The 27133-nt window shown below is 35.2% G+C and overlaps 2 protein-coding genes across 2 annotated transcripts; one reads left to right on the top strand and one right to left on the bottom strand.

Moving 5' to 3' along the window:
- Positions 5285–12971, top strand: LOC109842571. The gene is made up of 9 exons (XM_020411431.1): positions 5285–8144; positions 8593–8795; positions 8867–8938; positions 9025–9177; positions 9257–9420; positions 9580–9727; positions 11531–11653; positions 11762–11849; positions 12403–12971. Exons 1-9 carry the CDS (start codon positions 5285–5287, stop codon positions 12567–12569), a joined length of 3978 nt encoding a protein of 1325 aa, XP_020267020.1. The 3' UTR covers positions 12570–12971.
- LOC109841182 (homeobox protein knotted-1-like LET12) lies at positions 14037–20154 on the bottom strand. Its single transcript, XM_020410075.1, has 6 exons — positions 19914–20154; positions 18247–18367; positions 15616–15809; positions 15382–15513; positions 14489–14625; positions 14037–14420 (listed from the first exon to the last, which is right to left on the bottom strand). The coding sequence occupies exons 1-6, from the start codon at positions 19914–19916 to the stop codon at positions 14417–14419; spliced, it is 591 nt and encodes a 196-aa protein (XP_020265664.1). The 5' UTR covers positions 19917–20154; the 3' UTR covers positions 14037–14416.

Raw genomic sequence — 27133 nt, 5'->3', positions numbered from 1 at the left:
ATGCCGTTCGTACCAGGCTAGCCAGTCTTCATATGTGGAATTACGTCCAGGAAGCATGGAGCGTAACTCTGTCCAAAAAGCTTGCATTTGTCCAAAATGGGACTGCAGAGATGAACTACCTTTGCGTTGTAGAGAAATGCGTTGCAGAAGATATGCCTCCCGTGCACCCGAGCACTCAGTGAAACGCTCAGTGAGACGAGTCCACATGGCCTGAGCAGAGGGAAGCGAGCCAATCTCGACAGTGAGACCAGAGCCAACACAGCGAGTGAGATAATCCATAACACGAAATTCCTGCAATTGCCACTCTGAACTCTCCTTGACATAGAGAGCACGAGCAGTCTGAAGATCGACATCACCACTGCCAGAGGCAATAGTACTGGATGAAGCAACAGTGCTGATGGACGGTGGAACTGGTCCCGTACTGGTGAGATGATCAAGCAAACCAGCGCCACGCAAGGCATTGGTGACAATGGTGGACCACCCTGCCCAGTCACTTTGATCATTGAGGGGCAAAGGTGGTTTGGGAATCTTCTCTGAAGGAGCCATAACAGCAATCTTGAGACGTTAAGATGTCGAGATGCTGTTACTAATGTCGTTCGTTTGAGGCCGAGAGACGGCTTGAAACGACGATGCCGTTAATTTGAGACCGAGAGACGGTCTTGAAACGACAATGCCGTTAAAATAGAACCCGAAGGTTAGAATGAAACCCGAAGGTTTAAAATAGAACCCGAAGGTTAGAATGAAACCCGAAGGTTTAAAATAGAACCCGAAGGTTTAAAATAGAACCCGAAGGTTAGAATGAAACCCGAAGGTTTAAAATAGAACCCGAAGGTTAAACGAGAACGCGAAACGCGTTAAGAGGCCGCAAAACGACAAGGCCAAAATATCTGGCAGATGAACGCCAAATAATTAAAAAAAAATAAAAAAATAAAACATTAAACGGCTGCAAAGCAATAAGGCCAAGATTTGGCAAAAGAACGCAAAAGCGTTAAAAATTTTATTGAAAGGGAAATAGCCCTAGCTCTGATACCATGTCAAAGTAAGAGAGAGAGAGAGAATCTTGGGTAAATTTCCCTTGAATTGAATATTGAGTGTGCACATATATTTATACAAGTAGAGGAGTGTGAGGTTTGTTCTCCCAAGCAATGTGGGACTAAAACCCACTACAATACACTATTATCAACAGAAAGAAAGAAAGAAAAAACCCAAACACGCGCAACGTACACACAAAACTTTTAACTTTTCCCACGAGCCCCCAACAGAATGTGTCACTTAAAAGACTTGTTATTTGCTCAATTTTATTCTTTCACTGTTTTCTGTAGTGCTCATTCTCTCCGCTTCTCTTTTTTTAGGTTCGAAGGATTTGTGAAGGGGAAAATATTATGATTAAACATTTTTGGCTTATTTTCTAACTAAAGTTTGTTATGTTCTACATTAATAGTTTTTGTTTAATTTTGTCTCTAAACTTAAACATTATGATTATTTATTTTTTTTGATGTTTGTTTGAATGAGCTACACCCAATTTAAAGTTTCATGTTGGTAATCGAATTGATGAGAAACAAGTATAATTTGAAACTAATTTGAATTTTTATATTATTTGGAGCGAAATAAAACCAAATTTTACTTGAGAAAGTATAGTATTACAAAAGTGAAAAATATTAAAATAGTGTTATATAAGAAAGGTGAATATTTAAAACCAATAAGACAAGATGGTTGATTAAAAGTATGCTAAAATAATACCAAAGAGAATATGAAGTTTGTTCCTAATCATTGAAGACTTCACAAGAAATTATAAACTAAAGATTAATGCTAACTCTAGTATATTTTTGTATGACAAAAGTATCCACAAAAATATATAAAAATACTAAAAAAGTTCATGAAAATCCCTTCTAAAGATTCTTAATTTCACTGAAAATAATTAAACTATTCTATAATATATTTTAAAAATATTATCTTTTATTATTCTATCTTATTTTCTTATTGAGCTGAGATCACCTACTCCATCTTTATCTTTTTCCTAAGCAATTCTAGAGTAGTGCATTCATCATCTACATCGATTGTGACATCAAGCTGGAGTTGGATATCTTGTGTCGTTATCTTTCCTGGGCTTGTTAATCTTTTATCTTCTCTTTTAACTTCACCAAGAAGTTAAATGTACTTCCAATATTCAATATTCTTGAAATACAGACTTTGATTTTTCTCTACAATGTTAATTTCATACATATAAATTTTTTTGTATTCCTAATTTGTTACTTAAATAATATTAAGAGTTATTTTTTTTCTCTACAATGAATTTTTTTATGTACATCCAATAAGAATTTCTATTATGTCAATAATATTACATTTGCTCTATCTCTATTATTTTTTACAATGATTTGAACTAAATACATACATTTTTCATTGGCATTATGCCTTAAATTATACTATTAATATTTAAAATTTTTAGCATTTGAAGAACAAAATATGAAATTTATGAATACTTATTAATTTTTTTTATACCTTTCATGGATAATTCTTTTTTAATTGGGATAAAGTGGTTAAATTATTCCACAATAGAACCCAATCGGTGCTTCTTTGATAGATATGCCTTGTGTTATGTTAGTTCAAGTGATTCATTGACGTACGTTTTCCGATTTTTTGATTTATTTCTTTCACTTTTCCCTTTGAAAATGAAAATAACTTGATTCTTTTGAAGGATATCTCTGAACATTTAGATAGTTTCTCCATACGTAATTTCTTATATTTTTTTACCCTATAAATATTATTAACATCAAGAATTATTGTTTCTAAATTATAATCAATTAATGCTAAGATACCATATTATAGTTTTTATTAGTTTTATGGATTTAATCTTCTATCAATTAAAGTTACTTATGCATTTTTGTTGGTCCAACTTCTTAGCAAAATTATAGGTAGTTATTTTGATTTATATAGTGACGATAATTTTTAAGCTATCATATATTTTTCAAATTTGTATTCCTTAACCGGACGTTTTTAATCAATTCTTATTGTTTTTTTACCAACATCAACTTATACCATATTAGGTGCTAGAGAGGAATAGTAAACTCTAAATTGAAAATTAAATGTGTATATCTTAATGAAAGAATACCAAACAATTATGCTTTTCTTTGCCAAGTTATGAAATTCAGCCCTTTTTTGTGGTTTTGAACTTTGAGGGTGTGATTTGTATTTTTTAAAACTTTAGGAGTATTTTTTATAAAAATTTACTTTTAAGTTTGGTAGTTGTAACTTCTACGTTTCATATGTTGGTGGTAATTTTTAAATATGAGGATATTTTTTAAAACTCTAAATTTTTTTACAATTATTAAAACTTTAGGTTATTTTTTGGATAAGTCAGATTTTAGCGGTCTACTTATAGTTTTCATATTTGATGTGTACTGGTAATAAATTTTGAAATTTTAGAGCCTTTTTACAATTTTTAATTTTTGAATGAGTTTTTTATAATTTTTGTAACTTTAAGGTTAGTTTTGGAAAATTTTAAAATTTTAGGTGTCTGATGAATCCCTTAAATTCATCTATGTCGTTTACAAGTTTTAAAATTTTAGAATTTTAGGGTATTTTTTTATAATTTAAACTTTTGAAGATGTTTCTATAATTTTTGAGATATTAAGGGTGTCAATTGTAAATTTTAAATTCTTTAAATATTGATGTTAATTTCATGATTTCATATTTTTTTTGTTTTAAGTTTTGAAACGTTAAAAATGTTCAGGTGCATCATAGTAATCCCTTAAATTCATCTATATTATTTGCAAGTTCTGAAATTTTAGAATTTTAGGGTGCTTATTTGTAATATGAACTTTTAAGGGCGTTTCTATAATTTTTTAGACATTAATGGTGTTAAATTATAAATTTTAAATTCTTCACAGGCTGTTGTTATTTTCTTATTTATTTTATTAATCTTAATTTTTAAATTGTTGTGCTATAGATTGTTCATGTGGGATTAGGATAATATATATTTATGATTAGGATAGATTAATATTTAAATAAAATATTCAAAAGAGTAAAGGATAGTACTAATCATAGAACATTCTTCCTAAACTCGTGCTTCTAAAAAGAGTATGATTTGAGGTGGGGCGGGGGGTCCTTTTGGGGGTTAGTGGAAAAGACAATGTTCGTGGGATTTTTTTTGGGCTTTATGGTTTTTGGGGGTTTTGTAAAATTCACCCTTCTAATTTTTTTAAAATCTTTTCTCTCTTTTCCCTCCTCAAATGAAAAAAAAAAAAAAATCTACAACTTCAGACTCTTTTGACGATATGCAGCTGATGTTAGGCTTCTACATAATCAAAAGAACTCCAAAATCAACACTTCAGACTCTTTTCATGCTTCAAACCCCAAATCTCATGTATCCTAAAAGCACATTATAGAAAAATCCGTTCTTTTAAGACCAATGTCTTCGGGTTTTATAAAACAACAACTAATAACTGATTTTTAATAACATCTTAAAAGAAAGCAAAACTAAATTAGGGCTAGAGAAACGTATGTTTTTCAATTTAATCGCATTTCATAACGACGTCTATAAATGCGATTTTTCTTTTCTCTCCTCTTATATTAAAAATTTTGCTATCAGATTAGCCTTTCGGTCTATCTAGCTTTTAGAACGGTCTCATAAATCTTATCGTCTATGTCCAAAAGTCAACGCATTGCAATTTTAGATGATCAAGTGCTCCTAAATAAGTTTTTGATCTCTAAACTTGCGAGCGAAGCGTAAATCTTATCAGAACATTCTATGTTAGAGTACAATATTTTGAACTACTAAAAAAAAAAAAGAATTGTAATTCTAATTTTTTTTTCCGGCTCACATCCTCTTATACGGACGTTCAATAAAGTTTACATACCTATGCAATATATTAAATTAAAAAAAAATTTACACCCTTTTTCTTCCTTCTATAAATTAAAATTAGTCCCAATCCTAGTTCGGGTCGGATTCAGTCTCAACCCAAAACCGCCTCCACCTTTCTTTATAAACCGATGCGAGTCAAACCCACCTGAACCTCTAAAACTAAAAATTTAATAATCCCCCCAAATCCCCAACTTTTCCCTCCCCAAATCCACCAATAAAATCTAAACAACCTCCGTTAATCTAACCTTAATAATCCCACATCGACGGCGACCGGCCCCCGCTCACCCACTCGCCAATCCTCCTCCCCTCTTCCCTCTCTCTCCCCAACTCAATTTCCCCATTTGTCAAAAATTTTTCATTCTTTTGTTCATAAAACCCTAGTTTTCTCCCCCGCTCCCCCCAAAACCCTAGCTTCTCTCTCCAATGGCGTCGGACCCCCAGCGCGTCAAGCTCCTCTGCAGCTTTGGCGGCAAGATCTCTCCGCGATTCGGCCGCGATCGCGACCTCTACGCTAAGCTTAGCCAGGTCCTCAACGGCCCTATCTCTTCCGTCAAGTACCAGCTCCCTGGCGAGGATCTCGATGCCCTAATCTCGATCTCGTCGCAGGAGGATCTCGATAACATGATGGAGGAGTTCGATCGGATCAGCGAGATGGCGACCGATGGATCCGCGAGGATGCGGGTCTTTCTGTCGTCGGCGGCGGATGAGAGCGAGATGGTGGATACGGGACAGAGTTATATCGATGCCGTGAACGGGATCGGGCTTAAGAGGAAGGATAGCTTGGTGAGTGCTAGCTCGAGCGAAGGTATGTCGCCTTCGATCTCGTCCCCTACTTATGGTTCGACTAGTCAAGATCTGTCAAGGCTAGGATTTGGCAGGGAGGAAGCCCTGGTTTATGACAGAGCAGAGCCGCAGCAGGTTCAGTTTTTTAACCCGAGTTATAATGTTGTTAATTTTCCGGGTGGTCAGCATTATGGTCATCCTGTTTGTGTTAATGCCGCTTCGATGGTTTCGATTGGGGGTAATCTTAACGCGGTGCAGGGTAAAATGGAACCTTTGATAGTTGTCGGAGATCGAATGGGTGTCGTTGAGGGGAATTTGAGGCCTAATCAGGGTAAAGTGGAGGCTTTTGTGGAGGAGAACTTGTATAGATTTGATCAGGGTAGTAATAATGGTAATAGTAGCAGTAGCAGTAACCATAACAATAGTAAGGGTTTCTATCATCAACCTTTGAGCCAGTTGCCGCCATTGCACCCTACGCATATTCAGCAACCCCCCAATATGTATGCTCCCCCATTGCGCCAGTATCCGCATCAGATGTTGAGATTGAATGACTGTCAAATGTGTCAGAAGGCATTGCCACATGCACATTCTGATACTCTAATAAATGATCATGTGAATGGAAGTGGGAATGGGTCTGGAAGCAGTGGCATTCATGATGCTAGGCCGGTGCTCCAGAGCCATCACTCTGAGGACCCAACAAGGCTGCTGGCTTCACTCAGGCCAGAAAACACAGTGGAGCACAGAGTTGAGACAGGCACTGTTGCAGCTAGTCAGTTTTATCGTCATCATGAGAATGAGAGGATAATTCACCCAAACATGGAGGCTCTAGATCATGCAAAGGGGTTGCACCCAACAGGGATTGTTGGAGGGGCTGACCCAAATAGGCTGCAAGCTCCTCCCAGGGTTGTTAATGGCTCTGGGGCAGACAGTGATCCTAAGACTGAGACACCACAGACAGGGAGGCAGTTTGCAGCCATTGGGTGCGCACAGGAGGGCTTGCATCCCCATGAGCAAGAGAGGTTATTGCATCCGAATGCAGAAGCTCCTGATTCTGCTAAGGTTTCACACCCACATAATGCAGGTAGTGGAGCCTTGGCAGACAGTACGGTGGAATCCAAGGTTGAGAACATGCCTACTTCGTCTCAATTTGTGGCCTATGGATTCACCCAAATTCCCAAGATACCACAGCCGCATGATCATGAGAGATTGCTAGTTAATCCAAATGCGCCAGCTGTGATTGGATTGCCTGTCGGCACACACGCATCATATGTGTGGGCTACAGATCCTTCATATTCCCATTTTACCGATCCTTTTCAGTCAATGTCACAGAATGTGGCACCACCTCCTAATCTGTCTAAGCAAGATGATGGAACTAAACAAAATGCTAGCATACTCAAGAATGGGAATATAAATGCAGCAGAACCTCCAAGCAGAGTTTCTCTCCCAGAAATTTCACACGACAATGTTAGACCTATAAATGGGATGATGGAGAGTCTCCATGTGAGTACATTTGAACCTTCACCAATCACAGAACATTCCAGAGCAACAGCCACAGTTAATCGTTGTGTCCCACTGTTGAAGCCTGAGAACTCCACATCGATGGCAGAGAACAATCATACGTTCAAACCACAAGTTGGAGGTAATGCCGTGTTTCTTGGTAATTCTTACATCATGTCTGGGATTTGTCCCGATGGGAACTCTTCTGGACCAAAAAACCAGCTCCAAACTCCCTCCATAGATTTAAAGCCTGCACATCCCCCAGTGACTGCAGATAACACTCAAGCGTTCAGATCACAAGCTGGAGGTAATGCAGTATATCTTGGGAATTCATTTATTGCTGCTGGAATTGTTCCAGAGGGAAGCTCTATTAGACCAATCAGTCAAATGCCACCTTCCTCATTTGGTTTTACCCACTTGCGGCCTCTGCAGCCTTCTGAGACCAGCCAGGCACGGCTTGTGATGACTAATCACGGACCATTGTTTTCTTATAATCAGGAAATTAGGGGTCGACCAGAAGTTCTGAATGAACAGTTACATTTGATGCCATCGTACTCTTGTAGCATTACTCCTGCCTATAACAATATCAATGTCATTAACACGGTGGGCATTGGACACCAGAACAGTGAGGGTTCCTTGTTCCAGCCTAATAATGTGCCCAACAACGTAGCTTCCCCTCCAAATGGTACCGCTTCCTGTCAGTATTCAACTTCTGGTGGCAGTAATGGGCATGCAGAACAGTCTCAAGGACCAATTCCCTCAGGCTCATTATTCTGCAACCAGGATCCTCAAAAAATAGTGGGGAACATGGAGGTGGTGCCCCCAAGAATTAACAAAGTGCCTAGCAAAGAGTTCGTTGCCCCCAAGGATGCTTGCACAGAAAGTCATTTGGTCAATAGCAAAGGTTCGGATGAAGCTGTGCTTGCAGAGGAAGGTGGGTTTCACCACCTACAGAATCCCACAAACAAGGACTTGCGCATGGAGCCTGTCCAATTCGTGCAGGGTGAGTCCTTTTTTTATATTGAGACTTAATCTCTCTTTAACTCTGTGTGTGTGCATGTGCACGAGCACGCACGTGTGCATGCATGTTGTACCCTACTGATCTTGACCAAGATCACCGGTAAAAAATTTGTGAGTTTGGATTCTACTGAACCATTCATTGATTGCGTCAATCTTGTGATTCAGAAGTACTAACTTTGTTATACTTTTTGTGTAAATAAGAAATATTGTAATAATTTTACTTTTATTCTATGGGTGTTTAAATTTGGTTGCATAAAGGTGGGTAGTATGATCTTCCCGTCTTTATGGGCTGTATCATCAGCTAACTGAAAAGAGTCTAGTTCTGATCAAACACACATTTAATACTGTACTTAGTGTGCCTCTGACAGAATTTGAACCTAAAAGGTGCTTAGCCTTTTCTTTTTTTTCATTTTGCTCTATTGTTTATATAGGAGAGGATCATAATAAACAAGAAGTGCAAGGATTAGCAGATCAAGTAATTGCTTCAGTAATTCAGCCCTCTCTTCATTCTGCACCTCTCATCTTCCCTCCTGAAAGAATGGAATCTGATCTTCTACCCAATGGAGAAACTGGATTTGTTGAGACCAATTCACTCATACAGTGCGTAACAGCAGTACCTGATCCAAAAACTGAGGTATATCCGTATATGTCAGCCTAGCCCTCCTTTATACATTGACGTTTTGTACTGACCTTTGTTGCAATTAGGTCGTCATGAGCAAACAGGCAGATAAGATGAACTTCGGTTTCCCATTCACAGATGACATGGGTCACCTCCAGGTTAGCACCTAGAGTTTTGTGACAACATTGTCCGACGTTTAAATTATTTTCTTACCACTCAAGTCATGTTCATTCCTTCTGTTCAGATAATAAAGAACGGAGATCTTGAAGAACTGCGAGAATTGGGTTCTGGAACATTTGGTACAGTGTATCATGGGAAATGGAGGGGTTCTGATGTTGCAATAAAAAGGATTAATGAAAGATGTTTTGCTGGGAAACCATCAGAAGAAGAACGCATGGTTGGTGTTTATTTTAAGTGTTTCTCATCCATTGCTTATTTTCGTTGTTATTTATGTGTATGCTAATGGACATCATCAGAGGGCTGATTTCTGGAATGAGGCTTGTAAGCTTGCTGATCTGCACCATCCAAATGTTGTGGCCTTTTATGGTGTTGTTCTAGATGGACCTGGTGGTTCTTTTGCAACAGTGACTGAGTTCATGGTCAACGGTTCACTTCGACGTGCTTTGCAGAAAAATGACAAGTTGTCTCCTCTCTTGACTATCATGTGTGATTATTGATTCTGTGATAAATTGATAAGCTTTTCAAGCTGCTGTCTTTTGCATGCAGCCTGTCTTTTATTAATGCAAAGAAAGAGTATACAGCAGTTAGACACCTAATTATGTTTATTGGTTGTCTACAGGTCACTTGATAAACGAAAACGCCTTCTAATTGCAATGGATGTGGCATTTGGGATGGAGTATTTGCATGGTAGAAATATTATACACTTTGACTTGAAAAGTGACAATTTGCTTGTCAACTTGAGAGATCCTCAACGTCCAATATGCAAGGTATATTTCATGGATCATAATATTGTTGCTAAGTTCCAGCTGCAGTGCTATTAAGAGACTATAATTTATAGGGGTGTCAGGTGTTCCTTTTTCTTGTAGGTTGGACCATTTTGGGTACTGAAAAATGGTTTTAGAAGAGAATCTTTATGCAGTAACGTTGTGTGCTATATTAAAGTTCTCATCAAGAAAAATCAACTTTTTTGAAAGTAATTTGTTAGGGGTGCGGGTGAATAGATGTATGAAGGACAAAGACTAGATAAGGTTCATTACAGCAGTCTTAGATAAAGAAAATTTAAAGTTCAGCTAGATTTCAGATTGTGCGAGAGGCCAAGCAAGAAAATAGGGGAGAGGGAAAAAAGATCACATGGGTGGGTTTTCTACTTTTGTGGTGAGAGAAGCCAGAAAATCTGACTTCTTCAACTACAGCTTGTACACTAGTGAATTTCTAAAAAGTCTTTTTTCCCCCAAAAGTCAGTGGGTGCTTTAATATCTAAGAAGCAATTATCACAAGCAATGGAAAGAGCATCCTGTGAGTTATGTTTCCAGATGTCATGTTCATGGTCCTCGTGGATTTTTTTTTAATTTACTTTTGGTCATTTACTGTGTACTCTGAATTCTTAACTTGTTTTCTCAGTTTAGGATTCATTTTTCATTTTCATCGTTGGTAAACAAGGTTTTAGTTGCCATTTATTTCATGAAAAGTTGGTTGACAGTAGGACAAAATATTTTCTTAGCTTATCAAGGAGCTTTACAATAGGCTTAATTGCACTTAAATACCCTATAGTTTCGAGCTTCAACTGCATTGCATTTATATACCCTCACTTGTTTTTGGCAGCACCTATATACCCTAAAAATTTTAAAGGTATACCCTCACTTGTTTATGGTAGCAGTTATATACCCTAAAGTTTTTAAAATTTGCACTTAAATACCATCAAGTTTCCATAATTGAGGGTGTTTAAGTGCGAGTTTTAGAAACTTTAGGGTATATAAGTGCTGCCGAAAACAAGTGAGGCTATGTAAGTACAAAGTTAGGCAAACTATAGGGTATTTAAGTGTGATTAAGTCTTTACAATATTAAAAGATTGATAGCATGTTTAAAGCTTAAGCTATACTAACCAATTTCAAGGTCTGATGTTTAGTCTGAAGTCTGAACATAGTGAAAGCCAGAATTTCCATCTGAAAATCAGGAAGTTTGCTAATTATGCTTATTCAAGGCTTTTATAATGCATCAAAAACATATGCTTCTATAAGTATGTGAGATTCCATGCTCTGCTAACACCATGATCTACTATGAAGATGTTACATTTCATGTATTACATTGATTCAGAAGAAACTTTTTATCCTGTGCTGCACAAATTCCCGCATATGAGGAAGAACAAAACCTCTTAGGCATATTTATCTTTTACTGATATTGCGTGAGATAGAGACTGCTTTGTTTAAATGGCCTTCTTTGTTCAGGAAAATTTTGTTCTGTTACTTATTATAGTTGACTGTTTATAAGGTAGGTAATAATAAATTGCAAGGACGTAAGAAATCTGGTAAGTTAGAGGAAAATAGGACATCTCTCCTTGTTGCAAAAAAGTTCTGTTCGTTATCTTCTCCAATGACAAAAGAATTGAGGAGCATCTGTAACTGTTTTAGTTCTTGCTATCCTTGCTGCATCGATTTTTTGTATTTTTCGACCTAATGCATGCAACAAAGGCACACAGCTGCACAATTCAATTATGTGCAAATACTAAAGCTTTTTAATACTTCAGAATACTTATGGGAAACATAAGACCTATCTTCTTCTGGGGCCTGCAGGTTGCTGATCTTGGCCTTTCCAAAGTAAAGTGCCAAACTCTAATTTCTGGCGGTGTGCGAGGAACACTTCCCTGGATGGCTCCAGAGCTTCTAGATGGTGGCAGTACTCTAGTATCAGACAAGGTTTGCTCCTTTTCCTCCCTCCAGCAATTTTTTTCTTGCTCTCTTCATAGGTAGCTAAGAAATATTCGGTTATTAATTTATTCCTTATGCTTCATTTTATGATTTTAGGTTGATGTATTCTCTTTTGGCATTGTGATGTGGGAGCTTCTCACTGGAGAGGAACCTTATGCTGACTTGCACTATGGAGCCATAATAGGTATGCATTCTCGTCGAAACTCCTATCTTCACTTCACTGGTATTGGAGTTTTTCTCAACGTTCATATATGTACCCCTTACATCATGCGTATTTGGAAAACTGTCCTCTAGATCTCATTATTTGCAAATCTACCCCCCAAATCATCAACTTTGGAGGGGGAAAAATACCCTCAAAATCGACAAAACATCAACTTTGATTAGGTAATTTGTAACTGAAACGTAAAAATATTCAATTTTTTTACCCCAGATCCACCACAGTTATTATGATTTGTTGACTTGGGGGTAGTTTTACAAGTACTGAGATTTTTTTTTTTTTTTTTTTTTTGGGGGGGGGGGGTGTTAGTTTTGCGAGTACGCGTACTTTAAATACGAGAAGTCAAGAACCCAAAAGAAATAGAAAGTCACTCCAGCAGTATAACAAGAGAGAGAGTTTGTTAAATCAGCTTGCATTCAATAATTACTTCCACTTTGTTTATTAGAGCAGCAAGAAGATAAGCCATAGTCTTTCATCAGTCATTTACATTTTCTATCTTTGTTTTATTGTCTTGTTACAGGTGGGATTGTGAGCAATACCCTTCGGCCTCCAGTTCCTGAATCTTGTGATCCCGAGTGGAGATCCTTGATGGAGCAATGCTGGTCAGCTGAGCCAGCTGAGAGGCCCAACTTCACGGAGATTGCTAGCAGGTTGCGTTCTATAGCAGCATCTCTTCCTCAAAACTGATAAAAAAAAACCCAAAGCATCACCCACCCAATTTTGCAAGTACAGATGGAAAAATGATTATAACTACTTATTATTAGGGTGCTCTTGACCTTTCCTGTGCCTTCTAGAACTAAGATTCTGGTGGTGACCCTTCATAGAAGAATGTAAAGAGTGAATCATCACTTGTGAATATAATTCGTTGAACGTTGTTTAATTTTTTGTCTAGGGAGTGTCCTTGTTTGTTAAAGACGCTTATCAGTGGTTCTTTTATTTGTTTGATTCAATTGAACTTCAAATATTGCGAGCCTGTTTGTTCGTTATACTCGTTATTGTAGTAATATTAAGAGTTATGGTCGACTGTAAGCAGACGTCTTTTCTTTTTGTTGTTGCTGTTGGAATGGAATGCAATTGCACGGAATTCAACTGAAACTTGCAATGTTGAAGGTAACTACTATCAGATTGCTGTCATTTTTGCGCTTGTGACATTTTACCTAAGCTGCTAGATTGTTTGGTCTCTTTGATCTGTGCTGTTGGTTTTTCTCAAACCATGATTGAACTTTTGATCCTTTAAATTTGTAATTGCAAGTTTGTTACTTCCTACTATGATTATTGTCCAACTAACAAACTGAGATGAATATTTGAAGTCTTGACTCTGATCCTTGGCAGATTTAAATTATTATTCTCTCTGTGTCTCCGAAATTTGCTGTGCAGAATGAACCCGATTAGTCTGGTGACAGCACAGCACAAGAATCCAAAGCGAGGGGGGATCCTTCAGAACCGAGTCGGAATAATTTGAATTTTCTGTCAAAACCTAGACATCAAACACGCGTGAAAAGCTAGAGAATTATAGGAAGTAACAGAGAGGAGGAATTAGTTCTCTTCGGCGGTGAGCACCTTACTTGTTAGGGACTTGGGTAGTATGGGATGAATAAATCCCACATCGAGTAAAATGGTGGAAAGCTTGATGGGTATTTAAGTAACTTGGTTCTTCCCCCTTAACAACTAGTTTTTAAGGGTGGGTTCCCCAAGTTGCTTTGATCCTAACAATTTGTATCAGAGCTGGTTGTCGGCGTCACGGAAAGGGCTGACCGAAAAGGCCGAGTAAAGCAACGCCGAGTGAAGCGTCATAGAGTGCAGCCGCCGGGACGTCTACTCTCAGGGGCGGTGCTATGTTAGGGACTCGGGTAGAATGAGATGCCTAAGTCCCACATCGAGTAAAATGGGAAGCTTGATGAGGTATTTAAGTGACTTGGTTCTTCCCCCTTAACAGCTAGCTTTTAAGGGTGGGTTCCCCAAGTTGCTTGGATCCTAACATTACTTGCACGCTGTTTACCACTTCATCATCAATCTACATTTCTACTTACAACATCGTTGATAAAAAATATATCTGAAAAAAAAAGACTTGCCCCCAAAAGAGCATTTTCCATTACGCTAATAAAACTTCATATACAATTAGCTTTTACAGCACAACAATATGAACTCAAGGTCCACAAGCGGATAGCCACAGCACCATGCCGCAAGAAATATTACGTGTAAAAACCACACGTGCCTTCTTATTCAACGATACGTATAGGAGCAACATACAAACATAAAACCGTATGGGGGTAGCATAATCTTATACATTTTTACTGTAAAGGGCGCAAAACTATGTAACGCTACTACTAAAACTAACATCGTGTACATCTGCCTCTACTTACCTATGACAAACTTTCAGAAAGCAAGGGCTGCGGAAACTTTGCTTGTAAACAATGTAACCTTGTTTAGATCTTCGTTGCGATGCTTCCTGCTTTTACTCAAACTGTCCGCTTCTTTTAAGCCTCCATTGCGTCGGCAACCATCACACCTACAGGGAGCTTTGCGATTTGGTTTTACCTGCATTGATTCTTGTTAGGGCTTCAATTGAAAGAGAAGCTCTGGGCTAACATACAAGTTTGGTTTACCTTTTCCTCTTGCTCTTTAGTGCTGTTGATGATGAAGGGTTGCTGTGCCAATTTCTTTTCCTTTGGTTAATGAACCAGTTGTTGATTTGTTTTAGTTGCAATCCTGTTTCTTGGACCAATCGGGCCTTGTCATCCTCCTGCGCAAACCAGTGCGTGATTAATTTGAGACGCTAATAAGGGAATAAGGCAAGCTTAAACTGCAAACCATTAATTGATCTTTAACGGTTGAACCAGAGATGATATATTTTTTTTAAAAATATTTTAATCGATATGGTATTAGTCAGATTCAGATAGCATGACGTAAATCTATCCAATTTGAAAGTTGAAACTCTTGGTAACAATTCGCTGAAGGATGAACGTATTCCTTAATGTGGCTCTTTTATAGACTTGCAAAGTATCTCCCCAAGTTTTGATGGTAAAATCTGTCAGTCTCTGTTGACCCTTCACATCTTTGATCATAGATCCATCCTTTACATCTTCGATCTTAGATCCATTAATAACAGATTCTTATATGAAATTACTTCAACAAAGTTGATAAGCAATATGCTTTAAGCAAAAGCTCTAAAAGCATGCTTCTCAGTGACAGATTTGAATTCATTTGGGTATGGTCTCAAGCTAAATTTCCCTTGGCATAGATCCCTAACATATAACCATATCAGCATCTGGATCAAGTCTCCAGATTATAGACTCTTTTCTTTTTGTTGAAACAAAAAAGGTCACGGTCCAGTCTTGAACATGAGACCCGGGTTGAGCTATCACTAACCTCATCTCTTTACCACTGAGGTAGCAACCGGTTAATTTTTAAGTCAAGAACAAATAGCCACCATATGGAGTATTAAAGCAGCATAAACCTAAACATATATAGTACAAATGGTAAATAAAAAATAGCTGACCGTTGGGTAAGGCCACTTTGAGTGCGACTGCCACCAAGCCTTCAAAGTAGAAGTAGTATCTCCAGGCAATTTCCCAGCTCGTCTCTTGCGTAGGATCTCTTCCCTGATGTCCACAATCTTCTCTTTATAACCCTAAAAAAGTCAACGGTTTCACAAAATTAGAAGCAATCTCTCGCATTAATGCAACAAAAACAAAACAAAAAATGTTGAAACTAGAATCGTTTGTATCTTTACCTGCTTTAACTCATGCTTAAGCTCCTGCCTGACTCGTTCCATTAGGGACCGCTCACTCTCAGTTGGAACCAAGGGGCCAAATCCCATGTTGTCTGGTCCATCGAAGCCTCCATCATAGAAGTTTGTTTCGCTATCAGCTTGGTCATCATCATCATCAGACATAGTTGCACCCGTGCCTTCTCCAGGAGAAACACCTGTTGAACACTTGAAGGTTTTAAAAAGAGACGAACTACCGATGGAAAACAATATGTGAAAGAATCCAGCTTTATCTCGCTACTTAAGTCCAGGTAGGAACAAGTTTCCAATGCCAGATCAAATCAACTAAATTTTGACTGGAAATTCTACAGGGAATAAAAGGGACAATGAACTTATTACAATTTTGATATTTATTATCATGTGATAATGAAGTATAGTTCTCAAAAAAAAAAAAATTTAGCCAAGGCCTGGTCAAGCCAACAAAGAAGACTTAAGAACACCCTATGTCAAGATTGGGCAAGGCCTTGCACTCAAGATGATATCATCCTTAAATGTCGGTGACATTTTCATGGCAAAGGCTCTCAGGTCATCAGGGGATTTGCCACAAAACAATCTCTTACGCCGCTTCCCAGATGAATGATTTACTAATCAAAATTTTGTATGTACAGTCATCCAGCAAATATATTAAAGAATGCTTAACATTTCAATGAAACAAATTTCTACAGATAAATTTAGCAAGTGCACCTCTGTAAGAGTGTAAATAAGAAGAAAATTGATGTATATGGAATCAAAATGGAGAAGTTCATAAGGTGGGATGTGATAAAGAGTTATTTAAAATCAAAATATAGGTTACAGTTGAGGACATAGTGGATATAACAGTTTATCATTATCATTATTTAATTCATTTACCATCAAAAAATAAAAGACTTGAGGGAAGCACTGTCTTAATAAGCAAAAAGATGATCATAATTCATAACAGCAAGCTCCTCAGAAATACAGAAGCACACTCACTTAAACCAATCTTAGTAGTATATAGAAGTTCAAGCTTTGTTAATAGAATGAGCAAAGCATTATATCTTATAGTAAATGATTGGCAAGGGTTTCTCTCAGATGAGACCTTTTTCTTGCAATGAGAAGTTCCTCATATGGCCGTATATTTCCTATAGAAAGCATGAGCCATATTGGAAATATTCAAATCTGAAAGCATTAGTTGTACACATCGACATCTTGGTGATAGATTTTTTATTAAACAAGAGGAAATATTTCATTTTCTCTTCCAAAGAACCACCCACTCAAGAGTCAGACTCTATTTTTATTAAACAAGAGGAAATATTTCATTTTCTCTTCCAAAGAACCACCCACTCAAGAGTCAGACTCTGTTTAATGCATCAAGACTTGGTTACATTTTCTCTTCCAAAGAACCACCCACTCAAGAGTCAGACTCTGTTTAATGCATCAAGACTTGGTTATTAACTTAAGAAAGCTAAAGCAACTGGTGCTTAAGGAAAATAATATCAACAAAAGCCTAAAACTTGAAGGAGACAATAAGGCTAACGGAAAGTATACACATGCTTAAAACTTGAAGGAGCTAATAAAATTAAAGGACAAAATATACTGCAAACGTAAAAGTAATTTAAATTTCCCAATCAATGTAATGATGAGACAAACTCTTCTGAAGAAAGACGAAATAAGTTTAGTTCCAAACAAGAAAAGCTATCACGATATGCAAAAACTTTTCTGCACTTCCTAGAATTAAAAATTGTGTATCTGAAGGAAAAATAGAGTTTCTAAAATAATAATACTCCTAAATGAACCTTCCCACATCACCTAGTAGAATGCACTCCAAAGATGATAATTATGATATTCTGTCAAAAATAAAGCTAAGAGTTACATAAATATATAAAATATAACAATAACTATTTCCAGGAGTAGTATATTCTATAAACCAAGTCCTTCAGTATGCTACTGTTACGTTTTTTGATAATTTTGGGAAAATGTTGTGAGATTCCAAAAGATCTCCAGTAGTTTATTTATACAACCGCATGGGTCAAAATATCAAAACTTGAGTTGAACAATGTTAGTTGAAAGAAAGGAAAGAAACTTATATTCCTAACATGAATCTCCTATATCATCATTTCCTAGCATGCATGCTCCAAAGACAATATCATGATGTCATGCCAAAAGGAAAAATATGGACTCCATAATACATATATAGAATGGAGAAATAACTGCTGCTAAGAGGAACATATTATATAAGCAAGTCATGCATCCTAGTGCTTTTAAGGTTAGATAAGACTAGAACAGCGTAGCCAGATAAAAACAATTATTGCCGAAAGTATTGACTCAACATCCTCGTAAGCAATACTTTTCCCACAAAACGGGTCTCTCTATCGAGCACGAAACAACATCGTACAAGCTCCACAAAAGGATGAGTATGTATTACAAGAAGCTCACATCTTATGTCAGCCATTGATAAGGTGATGACGCATTCATAGCCAATCAAAAATATGCACAGCACCTGATACAAAACCTTGATGACCAGTACTAACATCACTAATAGTACAATTTGAAAAAAATCCTTTTGCGTAGAACACTTTTCCAACTATCAAAAAACTATTTACTTATTTAGCTTTTCAATGAAAGAGTGAAAATCACCTGTCAGGCTTTGCAGAGATTGTTCAAGCTCCCAGCATGCCATCACTGCTTCCATTGCATGAACACGAACATGCTGTTGTAGTTGTTCTTTGAAGGAACACAGTAACAAGACATAGTGGGTCTGAGCAAAAACAATAAAATGGAATTTACATGAGCCTTTATTTTCTAGAATTTTTTAAGCGACTGAAAAACGACTCGAAATGAATGGGGCAAGAAGAGAGTGTTCTCTATATGATAATCTAATGTGATATCAGAGAGGGTATATCTTTGATATCCCATTACCAAGCATTTATCATAGAGTTTATTCTCCTGTTAGAATCAAACATATAGAGGAACCCATGAAATCAAAAACAGAAAATGTCAATACATAAGCTTTTTTTTTTAACCTTTGTATTTATAGAAATTATTATATATCAAGAATAAATATGTGCCATTTGATTGCATCAAGCAAATTATCTATGAACCCTAGAGAGAAGACACAAAAGCAAATTTCTAATTTTTATTTTTTTAATATTAACTTTTTTTCCTGCTTCAACATATAATCAAAGGTCATTTGCAGTTGCAGCAAGAGAAGTTTGCTTAAAGTTTCTGCAACTTGAAACGATACAGATGATGTCACTACAAAGCTTGAAACATGCCAATTGACCTTTACTTATACAGTACTCCAACACGATTAAAAAGTGCATGTGAAAAATGTCGCAGAGAGCTGTCAGCAAACACAGTGAATGCTTTATAATCAAAAAATTTATTTGATTAAATTAAAAAAATATCAGTTTTGCTTGTATTAACCAAAACAGAGCATATTCATGTAAATAAAGGCTTGATTCTAAAAACATGAAAGAATTAACAATTTCCTCTTTGCAGAGAGTAGCTTAAAAAAAGGATGAAAGAATTACAAAATCACGCAGAAAATCAACAGATATTAAATAACAACCAAAGAGAAGACGAGTCTGAATAGAATTGATGCAAATTATACCTTTCCAATACACCAAAAATTACATGAAATTTCGGGGGAACTAATTTCAAACTTGAGTTCTAAGTCAACCAATAATGGAGGGAAAACGGCAAGATTAAGGAATTACCTAACCAAGACTAACGAATTATTAATCTATAAAAATAACAAATTAACAGCAAAAAAATCATTTAATTGATGTAAATTAAACGCTTTATAAGACACCAAGAAAAAGCAAAATTTTGGGCAAATTACTTCCGAATTTACTTGATGTAAATAAAATGAAAATTGCTGCAGAGACCAGTCAGCAAACACAGTGAACGCCCTATCATCGAACTTTTACCTTTCTTGTAATTAAATTAAGTTAAAAAAATCAGCTCTGTTTGAAATTTGAATTAACTAAACAGAACTTCTTCAAAGTTTGTTTAAAAGTTCAATTGTCACAAAAAAGAATTAAAATAAATTTACATCATTATCATCAAGTAATCAGTAGAAACCAGCCAACTATCGACAAAAACCACGTAATTGACAAAAAGGAAATGTGAAACGCGAAATTTCTGGGAATTAATCCCCGAATTCAAGTTAGAATTACGAAATTGCCAGTAGAAACTAGCGAGTTATCAGCAAGAAACAACTCAACTGGCCTAAATTCAAAATCCTCGGAAAATATCAAGAAAGGAAAAAAAATTTGGGGAAATTAACTTCAAACCCTAACCATGAACTGGTCGAGCTCCTTATCATCGCCAGCGTTGATCTGGTGATGATTCCCGAGCACCGAGTACTTGGCCACCACGTGCTGACTCTGCGCCAGCTGGGCGTCGATCCTCGGCAAGCTGATCCACCGCGTGGCGATCCTCAGCAACGCGCACGTGCGCAGACAGCAGCTGCTCGTACAGCGGGTGCGCCAGGATCTCCGCCTTCTGCCTCTCGCTCTGCCACGTCACCTCCCCCCGTCTCCGCTGCGGCGGCGGCGGCGGCGGCGGAGAGCCATCATGGACTCGCGCGGAGACGTTGACCTCGTCGCGAGGTTTGTCTGCAGGTGGAGGAAGCTGCGGTGGAGGCGGCGCGCGGCCTGCTGCCGGAAGGATGCGCTGTTGAGGCCACGTGGGGTTGGGGCGAGTCGCGGCGCGCGCGGAGGTGGACGGGTGGGAATTGAGGTGGTCGGAGATGAAGTGGTGCTGGTCGCCGGCGGCGGATAAATGGGGGTCGCCGAAGCTGGGGATTTGGAGGTTGTTGGGGTCGATGTGGTAAGACATAGTCTAGGGTTTACTCCGGTGACCAGAACCCTAGCTTTCGATGACGACGACGATTATAATAATATTATATTCTTAGAGAGAGAGAGAGAGAGAGGAGGAGGGAGATGTCGAAGCTTGAGGAGGAGTATCAGTGGTTTTGTTGAGGAGAGGATAAATCGTTCTTATTTGTTACTTGTTTATTTATGGAGGGTTGTTTATGGAAAGTAATGCGATTGTGTCTTTTTTACATTTCGGACCACCTGGGCTCCACCTATTTGTCCTTTACCTGGTTTTTACTGTGATTTGTAAAGGTTTTTAAAATTAAAAAACCATTTGAAAATGTCCAAAGCCCCCACCCATCCCCCTCCAATGGGAACAGATATCTCCACATTCCTAGATCAACTTTTTGAGCTTGTATATCGAATGTTAACACATAAATACATCAACAGATCAGTATAAACATCACAATAAACAATAAGGGGGTGTTTGTTTCAAAAAAAAATTTTGGCGTTTGGGTGGGATTTCAAATTCTAGGATCAAAAAAGGGTTTTTTTGGTTTTAGAATTCCATAAAACTTGTTTGTTTCAAAACAAATTTTAGAATATCAAATCCTCAAATAATAAAAATGTGTTATATTTAAGGATTTGTGAAATCCTCTTTGTTGGGTGGGATGTGGGGTGGATTTTAAAAGTGTTAGACAAATTAATGATTTCAAATTCCAAAAAGTTTGAAACAAATAAAAATATTACAAATTATAGTATTCTAAATCCCAAAATATTATTGAAACAAACAAAGTTTTAGAAACACCAACCCATAACAATTTATCTATGGATTTCAAATCCCATGGTGAAATCCATATCCTAAAATTATAGGATTTGAAACAAACACCCCCTGAATATGGGAGAGAAGAAAAAAAAAGAACAAAATTTCAAATCAGACCCATTTCAAATTTTTTTTATTTAAACCGACCCATTTTTTTATCAAAACCGACCCGATTTTGTAATTAGCAGCTTAATCACCATTCTAAACAGTCGGGGTTGCCAACCCTGACTATTTAGGAAGGTGTTAAACCCTAATTAGAAGCATTAAACCCTAAAAATTAATGTCCTAAATAGTCGGGGTTGCCAACCTAAACCCTAATTAGAAGCATTAAACCCTAAAAATTAATGTCCTAAATAGTCGGGGTTGCCAACCCCGACTGTTTAGGAAGGTGATTAACCTAAATAGTCGGGGTTGCCAACCCCGACTGTTTAGGAAGGTGATTAAGTAGCTAATTATAAAATCGGGTTGGTTTTGATAAATAAATAAAAAGGGTCGGTTTTAAAAAAAAATGGGAATGGGTCTGTTTTGAAAAATTCTTCAAAAAAAAAAAACCCCTCCATTTTAAAATATATCAAAAGGTGACAAGATGTTTGCATGTACATTCGCATAAATCTTGATAAAAAAGAGTAGAAAACCTATTAATTTAAATAAAATGAGAAACAAGTTTTACCCATTAGAGAACAAGGGAGGGGCTTAATAGAGAGAAACCGATATGCACATGCAATTCTAAAATCTTTTAACTTTCTTCTAGCTTCCTTGCTTTTTTATATAAAAAAAAAAACGGACGACCTTCTATTTTCTCATTAAAATATTTCTTACGTTGCAATTGCATTGACAGTTTTAATTATAATAGTTTCGCATGTACTTAAAAAGCTTACTGTAAATTCATTGTAAGTGTTTAATTATTCTTTTTGCTAACAAGTTATGGGTCCCAAAAAGTAACACTTCCAACATTGCATTTTAGACCCTAAAAGTCTAAAACCATTAACCAAAGCAAGGGATCGATTATGGCTCTGTTTGGCAAAACTAGCTGAAAGCTACGAGATTATAGCTGAAAGCTGTTAAGCTAGCTGAAAGCTATAAAATTGTAGCTGAAAGCTGTTAGCTGTGTAGCTAGCTGATTGACTAGAGCTGTTAGGCAAAAGTAGCTGTACAACTAGCTTAAATTTGTTAAATGACTAAAGAAGATATGCAATATTATTGATATAAAATTAGAATTATTAAGGGCAAAAACGGAAGAAAAAAATTGGCAGCTCCTTCCCAAAGACAAACGCTACTTGAGATAGCTTTCCAAAAGCTACTTGCAAAAGACACAATCTCCAAAATAATATTCTCCTATTTTTTGTCACCAAACAGCTCTACTAGCTTATTGACCAAGTCAATAAGACACAAGTTCTTAGATAAGACACTTTTTTTTGTTGCCAAACAGTGCCTATATCATCATTCAACCACAGGCAACCAAATAAATGAGTTACCTTCTTCTAGTCACATAGTTTAAGCTAAGTACGTACAAAACTTTAGAGCATCTCCAACCGGCCTTTAAAAAGGAAAAATCTCCAAAATTGAAGAGTGGAACCTCTCTAACCACTCTCCAAATTTGGAGGGTGAAGAGAAAATTTGGAGAGTCTCTCCATAATACTATTCATGTTTCATTAATTACAACTTTGTCAATCTTAACTATTTAATTTCTTAAAAATTATCACTTTGTCATCATTCTTAGTAATTTAAATTAGATATTTAATTTCAAATAAATATAGTTAAAAATTATTAATCTAATATTTGAAATCATTATTAATCTAATATTTAAAATCATTATTTCAGATTTTATTTTTTTAAATATGTTGTATTGCATTATTAATATTGGGTTTATTTTAAAGCTCTCATCGACACTTTTATAATGTTATAAATTTTTTTCTAAATAAATTATTAAAAAAAATTATTAATGTAAACTATATCCAACATTATTAATTTATATGGTTTTTTTGACAAAAAAATAAAAAAGATAATATTTGGAGGGTGTGGGTTGGAGCAACTCTCCAAATTAGAATATTCTAATTTGAATGATGAAATTTGGAGGACGTGATTGGAGATGCTCTTAGAGTTTGAAGTGTTAACCAAAACAATTTTTAAATCCCAGAATAAACCTAAAGCGACCGGTTCCTGTGTCAAAAAAATGTAAGTTAAAGAAGGTCTTTTCTGTTAAATCTCCAAGTACCAGACGAAAGCCGGCTTTAGGAAAAGCCAGCCTCGTCATTGTAAACACCGCCGCCGATTCGAATGCAGACACCGAGATCGAACGGCTGAGATGCTGCCAACGTGGCAGACGCCGTTGCAATGTTCTGGGAGCGAGAGATAATGCCCGATATACGGAGGTTAATTAAATGCATTTGCTGTTTACCGGTCGGGGATCAGATATTAATCCTATTATAAGCTCCCTCTTTTACAAATTAACTAGATGGAATGCACGTGCAATGCACGTGATCAAATATTATTATTGTTGATTTTTAATTTATGTATTTACTATAATATAGTTGCAAAAATGTTAATGATTATTGTAATATATTAAAAAGTTTCAGATATAAAATCTTGTTGGTTTTAACATTTTACCTTCAACATAATTAGTGAGGTTTAAAGTCTTAAAATATTAATGACCAAAGAGCAATTTAATGATTTGAAATTCTAATTTTAAAATATTAATGATGTAAGCACCAATATCTTAAAAACTATTATTATTAATGAAAAATAAATCTTGAATTCATCAACGTAAAATGGTAGGTATTATATATCTTATCATAGAAGATTTTGTTTTATTATAAAGAAACCACTTGCACCTATTGTCTACTTCCACTTTTTATTATCTAGCGACCGAGTATTATAGATATTCAAAAACTTATTTCTAGAAATTTCAAAGTTAGAATGTGCAAATTCAATCAAGAAAGAAAATATAATTATGTAATCAATTCCAAAATCTGATATTGTAATCTTTCTACATCTTCTCAACTAATTAATTAATTTGTCAAAACGATTATTGTCTAATTTCATAAAACTATAAAATATAATCTGAGAATGATTTAAACATATTTTGTACACATATGGATTGTATTTTAACAGAATAATTTAGATCTATCCAATATTGAATAATATCCAAAATTTTAGGCTAACGAGTTAAAAGAATCTAATAACACTCATATCCAAACTATATGTTTCATAAATGTGAGATATATAAAATGAACAACTTAATTTTATTTTGTTAAATAATTTATTACAAACCATAAAAGATATGGAGAACCATAAGGGAAAATGTTAACCCCACCCCCACCCCTCAACTACTTGAAATGAGTAAATCTTTATTCGTCAAATTTGGGGTTTTATAGTTAATTTATCTCAATTTATATTTTTAATTTACCCTATGAACTTTTCTCAATTAACATCTCAAAACTAATATCGTTGAGTCGAATTTATTATGTGATAAGTACTTGACTTGGAAATACCAAAATATCTCAATCATAAAAGAATTTGCTTGGTCTTTGCTAGATGAAAGAAAAATTAAAGATTTAGAAAAAAGAACTATAAATTGGTCGTAAATTTTTTATTATCGATTGAGAGTTTCTTTTTAACTAAAATGACTTTCTTCAACAGAGAATTTTTACAAAATCACATATTAAAGTCTTTTACATTAACGAGGTTTGTAAAGAGATGTGTAAAAGACCAGGAGAGTTTTCATAAGATACGCTAAGTCGAATGGTGTTTTCTAAAATAGCACCAAAGTTAAGAGGGGTTATCTACATCACCTCTATAGTTAGGGGGCTCTGTCAAATTAAATTAGTTGGGTGATTTTTATGAGACATTCCCCATAGTTAAGAGAGTTTTCAAAAAATTAATTATTCTTTTAAATTTAGCTTATTTACATATTCCTCCCATAAATGTTTTATAATTTAATATTAGTCCCTAAATTATAAGTAGTTTTAAAAATTTAAGGGAATAATGTAGAATTATTAGAGATTTAAAATTAAGGAAATGATACCTAAATTACCTTTAAATATTGCTCTTATACGCAATATATATTAGAGATTTAAAATTAAGGAAATGATACCTAAATTACCTTTAAATATTGCTCTTATACGCAATATATGAAATATCGGCTGATATATCGCTATATCGACTGATATAAAAGGTTAAATACTTTATCTTAATAATATTTATGGTTTTATATTGTTTTCTTTTATTTGGAGAATTTTTTCTATATATTGATCACTATCGAAAATATTGGCTGATATAACAAAATCGAGTCATTTTTAATTTGATTGTGGGCTTCGTATTAAGTCGTGTTTGGAAACCAAAACTAAAGCACAAGTCACACAAGCTACAATTCATATTCCAAATCTCTTCACTCTCAGCTCTCCCAAATCTTAAGCATATATATTGACGTAAATTCTTACGTTAAAAATTCATTAATATTCGAGATTATAGATTACAATGTTATATTATATATGAGCATTATTATCTCACATGAGACCCAGATATTTTTTACATAACCACAATTATTATAATCCAATATCATGGATTTTATTTGTCCAGCATTTATATGATGTACAACACTTTGTAGTAGTAATTTGAAAGCCTCTTCTAAAGTTTTCTAAGTAAAGTATATAAATTCAGAAATAATTTAAAATCTTGAGATTATTCAAAATATGATGCTTTAATTTTCCTACATCTCCTCTAATATATAAATATAACCTATCCCTCTAGCCTCATTTTATATGATGAATATTATTTATCAAAGGGATCACATACTATTACTTTTGGTTAACAAAGGCTTAATATCTTTATTAGCTTAATTAAATTAAATACATTATAGTTTATAAAAGTTTTAATTACATACATCCACTTGTATCTTGCTGCATTTAAATATCCTAACATTTTTTTAAATTGCATGTATGTACCTTCTATACGCAAGAATAATATTTGTAATTTTCCTATATGAATATAATTGTATAATTTTAGGATAATTCTATATTTTTTACTCTTTCTATTAATAATTTATTAACATGTAATTGTCTATAAATATATTATTAGACATTACTAATAATTAATATGAGAGTTTTACAATAACATTAGAAGTTTTAAGGACCAAGTTAGACAAACTTAAAGTGTCATATAATATAATTAATTAATAATAATAATTAATTTAGTTTAGTTATGATTAAAATATAATATTTTTAAAAAAATAGGGGTAACATAGTCCATAGAAATTTTTTCTACAACTTCCTCTTTTAAAGGGAGTATAATTCTAAGCGAAGTATATAATTTCATTTATAATTCAAAATATTGAGACTTATCCAAAATATGATTCTTAAATTTTTTCCACATATTCTGTGCTATATAAATATAAGTTAAGCCTCTGACCTTATATTATATAATGAATATTATTTATCAAAGGAATCACATACTATTGCTTGTGGTTAATAAAGGCTTCAAATCTTTATAGGCTTAATTAAACTTAAATACCTTACAGCTTACGAAAGTTACACGCATATACCTCCACTTATATCTTAATGCACTTAATTATCCTAATGTTTTCTAAAATTACATGTTTGTACTTATATACGCAAGAATACTCTTTATAATTTTCTTGTGTGAGTGCCATGGTATAATTTTAGGACAATTCTATATTTTTTACTCATTCCAAAATAATTTATTAACGTGCAGTTGTCTATTAATAAAGTATTATGCATTATTAATAATTAATATAAGAATTTTACAATAACATTAGAAGTTTTAAAGTCAAGTTAGACAAATTGAAGTGGCGTGTAATATGATTAATTAATAATAATAATTAATTTAGTTAATTTATGATTAGAATATAATATCAAAAAAG

Source organism: Asparagus officinalis, chromosome 5 (genome assembly GCF_001876935.1).
Source record: "Asparagus officinalis chromosome 5, Aspof.V1, whole genome shotgun sequence".
In the NCBI taxonomy this organism is placed as follows: domain Eukaryota; kingdom Viridiplantae; phylum Streptophyta; class Magnoliopsida; order Asparagales; family Asparagaceae; genus Asparagus; species Asparagus officinalis.
The sequence above is the reverse complement of the archived record's forward strand: the minus strand, read 5'-3'. Positions and strand labels throughout refer to the sequence as shown.

Bases quoted from the DNA above. Each gene is read 5' to 3' on its own strand.
- LOC109842571 (XM_020411431.1), top strand. From the start codon at position 5,285: ATGGCGTCGGACCCCCAGCGCGTCAAGCTCCTCTGCAGCTTTGGCGGC. The intron at 8,796-8,866 runs GTATATCCGTAT...TGTTGCAATTAG, and splicing joins TACCTGATCCAAAAACTGAG to GTCGTCATGAGCAAACAGGC. The intron at 11,654-11,761 runs GTTTGCTCCTTT...TTATGATTTTAG, and splicing joins GTACTCTAGTATCAGACAAG to GTTGATGTATTCTCTTTTGG.
- LOC109841182 (XM_020410075.1), bottom strand. The intron at 15,810-18,246 runs GTGATTTTCACT...AGTGTTCAACAG, and splicing joins ATCTCTGCAAAGCCTGACAG to GTGTTTCTCCTGGAGAAGGC. The intron at 15,514-15,615 runs GTAAAGATACAA...TGACTTTTTTAG, and splicing joins TTAAGCATGAGTTAAAGCAG to GGTTATAAAGAGAAGATTGT.